This window comes from Somniosus microcephalus, chromosome 30 (genome assembly GCF_052327205.1).
Source record: "Somniosus microcephalus isolate GS21.2 chromosome 30, FLI_Smic_1.0, whole genome shotgun sequence".
In the NCBI taxonomy this organism is placed as follows: Eukaryota; Metazoa; Chordata; class Chondrichthyes; order Squaliformes; family Somniosidae; genus Somniosus; species Somniosus microcephalus.
The window spans coordinates 26,996,871-27,008,203 of NC_141016.1; the positions used below are offsets into that span (position 1 = coordinate 26,996,871).

At 47.6% G+C, this 11,333-nt stretch overlaps 1 protein-coding gene across 1 annotated transcript in view; it reads right to left on the bottom strand.

Annotated features, from left to right (window-relative positions):
* Positions 1-9,965, bottom strand: part of npc1l1 (NPC1-like 1) — a 78,484-nt gene extending 68,519 nt beyond the window's left edge. The window contains exons 1-2 of the mRNA XM_085971264.1: positions 9,802-9,965; positions 4,973-6,525 (exon numbers count right to left, since the gene is read on the bottom strand). Of these exons, the coding sequence (XP_085827390.1) occupies positions 4,973-6,525; positions 9,802-9,855 (1,607 nt within the window). The 5' untranslated portion in view covers positions 9,856-9,965. The remainder of the gene's footprint in view (positions 1-4,972; positions 6,526-9,801) is intronic.
* Positions 9,966-11,333: the final 1,368 nt, after the last annotated feature.

An 11,333-nucleotide genomic window follows, 5' to 3' on the forward strand; every position in this document is an offset into this window, starting at 1 on the left:
AGGCAACGCATAGAGTTACAAAGACAGTCAATGTGTAGAGTTACAAAGACAGGCAATGCGCAGAGTTACAAAGACAGACAATGCATAGAGTTACAAAGACAGGCAACCTGTAGAGTTACAAAGCCAGGCAACGCGTAGAGTTACGAAGATAGACAACGCATAGAGTTACAAAGACAGTCAATGTGTAGAGTTACGAAGAGAGACAACACGTAGAGTTACAAAGACAGGCAACACATAGAGTTACAAAGACAGGCAACGCGTAGAGTTACAAAGACAGGCAACGTGTAGAGTTACAAAGACAAGCAACGCGTAGAGTTACAAGGACAGGCAACGCGTAGAGTTACAAAGACAGGCAATGCACAGAGTTACAAAGACAGACAACGCGTAGAGTTACAAAGACAGGCAATGTGTAGAATTACAAAGACAGGCAATATGTAGAGTTACAAAGACAGACAATGCGTAGATTTACAAAGACAGGCAACGTGTAGTGTTAGAAAGACAGGCAACATGTAGAGTTAGAAAGACAGGCATTGTGTAGAGTTACAAAGAAAGACAACACGTAGAGTTACAAAGACAGGCAATGTGTAGAATTACAAAGACAGGCAATGTGTAGAGTTACAAAGACAGGCAACACACAGAGTTACAAAACAGGTAACGCACAGAGTTACAAAGACAGGCAATGCGTAGATTTACAAAGACAGGCAACGTGTAGAGTTACAAAGACAGGCAACGCACAGAGTTACAAAGACAGGCAACACGTAGAGTTACAAAGACAGCCAATGCGTAGAGTTACAAAGACAGGCAACGCACAGAGTTACAAAGACAGGCAACACGTAGAGTTACAAAGACAGGCAACACGTAGAGTTACAAAGACAGGCAATGTGTAGAGTTACAAAGACAGGCAACGCATAGAGTTACAAAGACAGGCAGTGCACAGAGTTACAAAGACAGGCAATGCATAGATTTACAAAGACAGGCAACACGTAGAGTTACAAAGACAGGCAATGTGTAGAGTTACAAAGACAGGCAATGTGTAGAGTTACAAAGACAGGCAATGCATAGAGTTACAAAGACAGGCAGTGCACAGAGTTACAAAGACAGGCAATGTGTAGAGTTACAAAGACAGGCAACACACAGAGTTACAAAAACAGGCAATGCACAGAGTTACAAAGACAGGCAATGTGTAGATTTACAAAGACAGGCAACGTGTAGAGTTACAAAGACAGGCAATGCACAGAGTTACAAAGACAGGCAACACGTAGAGTTACAAAGACAGGCAACGCGTAGAGTTACAAAGACAGGCAACGCACAGAGTTACAAAGACAGGCAACACGTAGAGTTACAAAGACAGGCAACACGTAGAGTTACAAAGACAGGCAATGTGTAGAGTTACAAAGACAGGCAACGCATAGAGTTACAAAGACAGGCAGTGCACAGAGTTACAAAGACAGGCAATGCGTAGATTTACAAAGACAGGCAACACGTAGAGTTACAAAGACAGGCAACGTGTAGAGTTACAAAGACAGGCAATGCGTAGATTTACAAAGACAGGCAACGCATAGAGTTACAAAGACAGGCAACGTGTAGAGTTACAAAGACAGGCAACATGTTTAGTTACAAGGACAGGGAATGTGTAGAGTTACAAAGACAGGCAACGTATAGAGTTACAAAGACAGGCAATGTGTAGAGTTACAAAGACATGCAACACGCAGAGTTACAAAGACAGGCAATACATAGAGTTACAAGGGCAGACAATTAGTAAAGGAGCAATGGGAGGCTTTCAAAAAGGACTATCGTTTGGGTCCAGACTAGACACATTCCCATGAAGGGAAAGGAAGGGCATCCAAAGCTAGAGCTCCCTGGATGACTAAAAATATAGAGATTAATTTTAACCAGAAAAAGGAGACTTATGATAAATGTCAGGTTCATAACACAGTACAGTAGAGAACCAAGGAAAATGCAAAAAGTCCAGGGGAGGACTGAAAAAGGGGAAAAACGGGGCAAAGTGAGTGTACGAGTAGAAATTAGCGGCTAACATAAAAATGAACCCAAAGTCTTTTATCATAGATTCATAGAATAGTACAGCACAGAAGGAGGCCATTCGGCCCATCAAGTCTGTGCCGGCTCTTTCGAAGAGCAATCCAGTTAGTCCCACTCCCCCGCTCTTTCCCCATATCCCTGCAATTTTTTTTCTTTCAAGTATTTATCCAATCCCCTTTTGAAGGTTACTATTGAATCTGCCTCCACCACCCTATCAGGCAGTGCATTCCAAATCCTAACCACTCGCTGCATAAAAAAAGTTTTTCCTCAGGTCGCCTCTGGTTCTTTTGCCAATCACCTTAAATCTGTGCCCTCTGGTTACCGACCCTTCAGCCACTGGAAACAGTTTCTCTTTATTTACTCTATCGAAACACTTCTTGATTTTGAACACCTCTATTAAACCTGCTCTTAGCCTTCTCTGCTCCAAGGTGAACAACCCCAGCTCCTCCAGTCTATCCACGCAACTGTAATCCCTCATCCCTAGAACCATTCCAGTAAATCTCTTCTGCACCCTCTCCAATGCCTCACATCCTTCCTAAAGTGCGGGGCCCAGAATTGGACACAATACTCCAGCTGGGGCCGAACTAGTGTTTTATAAAGGTTTAGCAGAACTCCCTGGCTTTGTACTCGCTGCCTCTATTTATAAAGCCCAGGATCCCGTATGCTTTATTAATTGCTTTGTTAACCTGTCCTGCCACCTTCAAAGATTTGTGCACAAACACTCCCAGGTCTCTCTGTTCTTGCACCCCCTGTAAAATTGTACCATTGAGCTTGTATTGTTTCTCCTCATTCTTCCTACCAAAATGTATCACCTCACACTTTTCTGTCTTGAATGTCACCTGCCGTGTGTCCGCCCATTCCACCAGTCTGTCTATGTCCTCTTGAAGTCTCTTCCTCGCTGCTTACAGCACTTCCAAGTTTCGTGCCATTTGCAAATTTCAAAATTGTACCCTGCTACTCCCAAGTCCAAGTCATTAATGTACAAGCTGGCAGTACTTAAAGTGGATACGTCACCCGGTCCGGATGGGATGCATCCTAGATTGTTGAGGGAAGTAAGGGTGGAAATTGCAGAGGCTGTGGCCACAATCTTCCATTCCTCCTTGGATATTGGAGTGGTGTCAGAGGGCTGGAGGATTGCAAATGTTACACCCCTGTTCAAAAAAGGGGAGAGGGATAAACCCGGCAACTACAGGCATCACTTACACGGAGAGACTGGAGAAGCTGGGGTGGTTGTCCTTAGAACAGTGAAGGTTAAGCAGACATTTGATAGAGCTGTTCAAAATCATGAAGTGTTTTGATGAAGTAAATAAGGAGAAATTGTTTCCAGTGGCAGAAGGGTCGGTAACCAGAGGACACAGATACACAGATTTAAGGTATACCGGGCATGGCGGTTGGAGGCCGTACGTGAGCGTGAGAGGCAGGCCCCGGGCCGTTGCAAATTTGAACCGACGACAGTGCGGGAAGCTCGCAGTTCGAGGGGAAGGAGGGAGAGCCGGGCATGGAGACCTGAGGCCAGACGATGAGCGTGAGAAGAAGGACACCATATTGTGGAGCCGGCAACAGGGAGGAGGAGTCCACGGAGACGGAGCGGCTGATGGACATCGCGTTCCCACTGCCATTGGACGCAATCGAATTGACTTTTACTGAACATGGCGCTGTAGAATAGCGACGTGTCTCTATGAGCTCCCACAGCCTATTGTGGAAGTGATCGGGGAGTAAAAACATTCCATTGTAGTAATACATATGGCAAATAAAATTGATTTGATTTGATTTGATTTGATAATTGGCAAAAGAACCAGAGAGGACATGAGGGAAGAAAAAGGAGAAAAAAAATTACGCTGCGAGTTGTTGTGATCTGGAATGCGCTGCCTGAAAGGGCGGTGGGGGCAGATTCAACAGTAACTTTCAAAAAAGAGAATTGGATAAATGCGTGAAGAGCACAAATATTTGCTGGGCTCTGGTGATAGAGGGGGGGGAGTGGAGAGTGGGTCTAATTGGAGAGTTCTTTCAAAGAGCCGGCACAGGCACAATGGGCTGAATGGCCTCTTTCTGTGCTGTATCATTCTCTTGTAACTCTGCACATTGTGGTAGAATCAAGGGCAGACAGCATGTAGAGTTTGTGTCTCATTCTCTGGCAGTGTCTCTCTCTCTCGCTGTGCCTCCAGATGCAGGAAGGCTGTTCACAGAATCACAGAATCACAGAAACCCCACAGTGCAGATAGAGGCCATTTCGGCCCATCGAGCCTGCACCGACACATATCCCACCCGATCCCTGTAACCCCTACACCACCACATATCCCACCCTATCCCCGTAACCCCACGTATTTAATCCCCCTAACACTAAGGGTCAATTTATCATAGCCAATCAACCTAACCCGCACATTTTTGGACTGTGGGAGGAAACCGGAGCACCCGGAGGAAACCCACGCAAACATGGGGAGAATGTGCAAACTCCACACAGACCTCCCAATGGTGGGGGTGTCCAGAACCAGGGGTCACAGTCTAAGGATAAGGGGTCAGCCATTTAGGACAGAGATGAGGAGGAATTTCTTCACCCAGAGAGTGGTGAACCTGTGGAATTCTCTACCACACAAGGCAGTGGAGGCCAATTCATTAAATATATTCAAGAAGGAGTTAGATATATTTCTTAAGGCTGAAGGGATAAAGGGATATGGGGAGAAGGCAGGGACAGGGTACTGAATTTGGATGATCAGCCATGATCTCATTGAATGGCGGAGCAGGCTCGAGGGGCCGAATGGCTTACTCCTGCTCCTATCTTCTATGTTTCTATTTAGTAAAGCTAATGAGGAAGAAAAAACACCTAGTAACAACAGAAAATGCTGGAAAAACTCAGCAGGCCAGGCAACATCCGTGGAGAGAGAAATAGAGTTAACGTTTCAGGTCAAACCCTTTGTCAAGAAAAAATACCTACTTGATACAATAAAGGAAGTGGTCTCTCCAGTCGATAATTCCAGTTACTCCGGCCATGGTCTGGTTTGCAACAGCATCGATCCTGGTGCTGTTATTTTGAAAGTACTGTAGCAGGCTGTTGACTGCACAGTCTATGCTGCTGGGGTTCTCAGGGTTCAGGGGAGCATAGCAGATGTCCTTGATGGTGATGTTCCTCTGCGCTGTTTCTGACCAAACTTTTATATTCTGGAGCCGGGTCTGAAAATCCAGGAGCTCCAGGATGATGTCCTTGGCGAAGATGCCAGTGAACTGGTTGGCCCCGAAAAAAACAGAGTCGTACGTGTAGCTGGGGCGGCCCTCCACCGTGATGATGATCTGGTTGGTTCGAAAGAAAGGGCCAAAGTTGGCGTCGTGAAAATCTTTCTCCCGGCGAGCGCGGCTGTCGGGGGCTGACCACAGGTCGACCGGGTTGGTGGTGAGGGTGATGAAGACCAGGCCAGCCGACAGAATGATCACCGCCACCAAAGATATGCAAATGACCGTGACAGGATAACGCGCCACCATGGCGCCCCATTTTTGGAATCGCCCAGCCAGGAAGCGTTGGGTGGCCTGGCTGATTCGGTCACACCGCCCGACGTCCCCCGGCCTGAGCTGAGGGGCTTTCGAGCCACCCTCATCTGGCTGGTTCCTGCGACTTAACAAATAGCGACAGACGAGGAAAAGGGCGAACGCTGTCACCGCCGAGCAGAAAGCGATAATGCAAACGACCAGCGCCCCATCCAATTTGTCGATTTTCCAGCGGCCGGGGGGCGGGGCGGGCGTCGGGATGACGGGACACGACTCGGCGCAGTCCAGACACGAGCAGGCTTGACCACACGAGACCGGCGACTCGTTGCACTTCCAGAAGGTGCCGTTGTAAGGCACGATCCCGCCGCCGATCCCGCCGCCAACGGTCCGGTTGTCCACCAGGATGAAGTCGATGTCCAGCGGGGCCAGCCCGTTGCTGCTGTCGCCTTGGAAGCCCAGCCAGCGCTCGGTGTTGCAGAGCGTCGAGCCGTATTTTCCGCACATGGGGGCGATGGCGAAGCCGCCCGTCGCCGGGATCCGCACGCCCTTGCACGAGTTGTACGACCCGTCGGCAAAAAGCCGGCTGTAGTAGCACTGATACTCCAGCACCGCCTCGGTCAGCGTGCCTGAGATATTGGCGCTGAAGGTTCGGGTGACGTTAATGTGCAGGCTCTGGTTGGGGCTGCAGGTGTTCTGACAGTAGAGGTTGATAAAGTTCTGAACACAGGAAGGACAGCGGGCCAAGAGGGGTTTGGAGAGGGAGAGACTCTTGTCCAGCATGTTCAGCTGCTTGATGGAGCAGCAGGCCGAGGTGTTTTGCTCCCCAGTGTAGAGCATTGGGCAGGTGGATTTCAGCACAGCCAGGTGTTGCCCGGACAACCTGCGGGCAGGTCCATTGTCCAAGCAAGGCACCCTGGCTGGCAGCAAGCTGTTGGTAACCTGAGGGTTTTTCCCACAGTCCTCGTAAAAGGCGCAGTATCCATTTTGATGAATCGGAGTGCAATTCACCTGTTAAAGAGAGACGTTCGGGTAACTGTTATAAGCAAGTTCTCTTCGGAACACAGCAATCAATAGCTAGATGACTAAAGTTCGCCCTCTACCATCCTGGTGGTCACATGATACAACGATAATGGAGTTATTGACTAATTATAGTAATTAATCTCTATCAATTAGTCTACAACAGGTGCAGACAGGAGTTGAGGAAAACCAGTGGCGGAGAGCTTTGGGAACCAGAGGTTCAAAGTCACCTGTTTTTCCAAGAAAGATTTTTACCAGTTAAAGGAGGGAACTTAGATGAACATAGAAATGTAGGAACATGAGGCCATTCAGCCCCTCGAGCCTGGTCCGCCATTCAATGAGATCATGGCTGATCTGTGACTTAACTCCATATACTGTACCCGCCTTTGGCCCATATCCCTTAACACCTTTGGTTAACAGAAATCTATCAATCTCCGATTTAAAATTAACAATTGATCTAGCATCAATTGCTGTTTGCGGAAGAGAGTTCCAAACTTCTACCACCCTTTGTGTGTAGAAGTGTTTCCTAACTTCACTCCTGAAAGGTCTGGCTCTAATTTTTAGACTATGCCCCCTCGTCCTAGACTCCCCAACCAGCGGAAATAGTTTCTCTCTATCTACCCTATCAGTTCCCTTTAATATCTTGAAAACTTTGATCAAATCACCCCTTAATCTTCTAAACTCCAGATAAATCAACCCTAATTTGTGTAATCTCTCCTCGCAGTCCGGGTATCATTCTGGTAAACCTACGCTGCACTCCCTCCAAGGCCAATATATCCTTCCTAAAGTGCGGTGCCCAGAACTGCTCACAGTGCTCCAGGTGTGGTCTAACCAGGGTTTTGTACAGCTGCAGCATAACTTCTACCCCCTTGTACTCTAGTCCTCTAGATATAAAGGCCAGCATTCCATTAGCCTTTTTGATTATTTTCTGTACCTGCCCATGACAGTTTAATGACCTATGTACCTGGACCCTCACGTCTCTTTGGACCTCCACTGTTTCTAGCTTTTCACCATTTTATCCTGTTCTATCCTTTTTAGGTCAAGTGGGTGACCTCACAATTGCCTACATTGAAATCTAATTGCCACAGTTTTGCCCATTCACTTGAACTATTAATATCGCTTTCTAATTTTATGCTTCCATCTACACTGTTTACACTGCCGCCTATCTTTGTGTCATCAGCAAACGTGGATATGTGGCTCTCTATCCCATCATCTAAGTCGTTAATAAATACAGTGAATAGTTGAGGCCCCAACACAGATTCCTTGCGGGACGCCACAAGTCACATCCTGCCAATTAGAGTACCTGCCCATTATCCTTATTCTCTGTCTCCTGCCGCTCAGCCAATTTCCTAACCAGGTCAATAATTTGCCCTGAATTCAATCGGGTTTGTCAGGCATGACCTACCCTTCACAAATCCATGCTGGCTCTCTCTGATCAGCTGAAAATTTTACTCGGTTACAACAACTTGCATTTATATAGAAACATAGAAGATAGGAGCAGGAGTAGGCCATTCGGCCCCTCGAGCCTGCTCCGCCATTTAATGAGATCATGGCTGATCCTCCAAATTCAGTACCCGGTCGTAGTAAAACATCCCAAGGCGCTTCACAGGAGCAATTATCAAACAAAATTTGACACCGAGCCACGTAAGGAAATATTAGGACAGGTGACCAAAAGCTTGATAATCAGCGGCAAATAATAAGAAATGTTGTTGATGACCTCGTGCCACTGGAAACTCCTACTTCAGTATCTCTGTATAAGCAGCTATGCAGCTCATTGAGTCAGGTTGTCATTTTTGTTTCAACTAAGCGAGGCAGAGTGATCAGGGTATGTGTGATGACATTGCACTCTGTAAGAATACAGGCGAAGGAACAAGTACCCAACATAAAGGGGTTCCTGTGAGGATTCTCCTGTGTCACTGCCACTAACTAGAGGTAACCCATTCTTCAAGGGGCACATCTTTGATTTTATAATATGCCCAGAACATTCAGCCTTTTTAATCCTTTTCCTCCCAATTTCAAGAAATGTTCTCCACCTCTTCGTCTCTCCACCTCTCCGGCTCACCACCTCTCCACCTCTCCACCTCTCCGTCTCTCCAACTCTCCACCTCTCCGGCTCACCACCTCTCCGTCTCTCCACCTCTCTGTCTCTCCACCTCTCCACCTCTCCGGCTCACCACCTCTCCACCTCTCCATCTCTCCAACTCTCTGGCTCACCACCTCTCCACCTCTCCACCTCTCCGTCTCTCCAACTCTCCACCTCTCCGGCTCACCACCTCTCCGTCTCTCCACCTCTCTGTCTCTCCACCTCTCCACCTCTCCGGCTCACCACCTCTCCACCTCTCCATCTCTCCAACTCTCTGGCTCACCACCTCTCCACCTCTCCACCTCTCCGTCTCTCCAACTCTCCACCTCTCCGGCTCACCACCTCTCCACCTCTCCATCTCTCCAACTCTCCGGCTCACCACCTCTCCACCTCTCCACCTCTCTGTCTCTCCAACTCTCCACCTCTCTGTCTCTCCAACTCTCCGCCTCTCCGTCTCTCCGGCTCGCCATCTCTCCGGCTCACCACCTCTCCACCTCTCCATCTCTCCAACTCTCTGGCTCACCACCTCTCCACCTCTCCACCTCTCCACCTCTCCGTCTCTCCACCTCTCCGTCTCTCCAACTCTCCACCTCTCCGGCTCACCACCTCTCCACCTCTCCACCTCTCTGTCTCTCCAACTCTCCGTCTTTCCATCTCTCCACCTCTCTGTCTCTCTAACTCTCTGCCTCTCCGTCTCTCCGGCTCGCCATCTCTCCGTCTCTCCACCTCTCTGTCTCTCCACCTCGCCGTCTCTCCACCTCTCTGCCTCGCCATCTCTCTACCTCTCTCTCCTCCTTTAAGACGCTCCTTAAAACCTACCTCTTTGACCATCCGTCCTAATATTTCCTTATGTGGCTCGGTGTCAAATTCTGTTTGATAATCGTTCCTGTGAAGCGCCTTGGGACGTTTTACCACGTTAAAGGCGCTATATAAAGGCATGTTGCTGCAGAACAACAGGAGATCAAACTCTGTTGTCTTCAGTTCTTAGTCAAAGAGATTCTCCCTGCGGTTTGTGAAGCGCTGAACAAACAGTAATTGGGTACAATTACATGGGAAGTAATTCTTACCCCGTTGAGCAAACAGCTTAGTGCAGAACAGTCACAAGACTGGTGTCACTGACATCACAGCGATTAAAATAAAACAATTTCACAGTTGAAAACTAGTCACGATTAGTTGTCACTCACCATGAATGAGAGGAGATTGAGAAGTGGTAGCACAGTGGACACTTTCGTCAACATTTTTAGATTTCTTTCACCGGTCTTTTTGTCGTTTTAATTTAATGAATCTGTTATTATTAAACAGATTTCACAGAAGAGCTGAGCAACAAGCAGCGGATAAATCCGTAGGTTTCAGAGGCAATGAATGGGAGTTTAATAGACAATCCTGTCCTATGTCACCTTTATAGATCTTTGTTATCGTTTATGTAGCGTGACAGAGTACAGCCAATCTGCAGGCCCAGATACAAGTAGTTATAAATCCCAAGTTATTATTAACCCAGGGCAGTGAGATTGAACTGAGTAATCACTGTGCAGCCAGCAGTCAATCATTAAACAGGCACTGGTTCATTTACTCGATGGCTCAGTTGGTTAATGAAGTGAGTTGTTGAGTTCTGTGGGCCGGGAAAATCACACATTTGATCCCTAGTCACTGCTGGTCGCAGCCACCCAAGCGCACATCAACCCAAGCACCCCACCCACCCGCCCCTTCAACCACCGTCTGCCCCACCTGTGACAGAGACTGTCGGTCCCACATTGGACTCATCGGTCACCTGCAAACTCATTTTTAATGTGGGAGCAAGCCATCCTCGGTTCCGAGGGACTGCCTAAGAAGAAGGAGGTCGCAGCCAGCTAGCCCCAGCCAAGGCAGTGGCAGTGGCAGTGGGGCTACTTGTAGCCTCATAAGGGCTTGGTCAAGAAGGGGAAAAGCAGTCAGGGTTACCACACCTGCTCACTGCCCAGCGAGCCGCACTGAAAGTGCATGTAGAGGGACTTTGGGCCAGAGCAGTATCAGGGCTCAGCTATGCTGGCTTCTGTAGTCGAACAGCCTGCTGCCATTTACTGTCTAGGCTCGTATAGAAAGAAAGTCCCACATGGAACTGTGCAGCAGCAATAAGGCAACACCTTTAGTGGAGGGGAGCAAACTGGGGTAAAAGAAAAGTTAAATAAATGTTGATGGACCAAAACAGTGTTTATTTGAAAGACATCTGTTAATCAGTGATATTACGGTGCAAAGTAAATAATCTCTGGCAGCTGTCCTTAGTAAAACAGCAGACAGTGTTTGCGTGTGTGAGTGTGTACATGTGTGTAAGTGTTTGTGTGTAAGTGTATGAGTGAGTGAGTGTTTGTGTGTTTAAGTGTGTGTGAGTGTGTAAGTGTGTGTGTAAGTGAGTGTGTATGTAGGTGTGTGTAAGTGTGTGTGTATGTAAGTGTGTCAGTGTGTGTGTAAGTGTGTGTGCTAATGTGTGTGTAAGTGTGTGTGTGTGTGTAGAAGTGTGTGTGTGTGTAAGTGTGTGTGTGTGAGTGTAAGTGTGTGTGTAAATATGAGTGTGTGTGCTAAAGTGTGTGTATATAAGTGTGTGTGTGCTAGTGTGTGTGTATGTAAGTGTGTCTGTGTGTGTGTGTGTGTGTGTGTGTATGTAAGTGTGTGTGAGTGTAAGTGTATGTAAATATGAGTGTGTGTGCTAAAGTGTGTGTCTATATAAGTGTGTAAGTGCTAG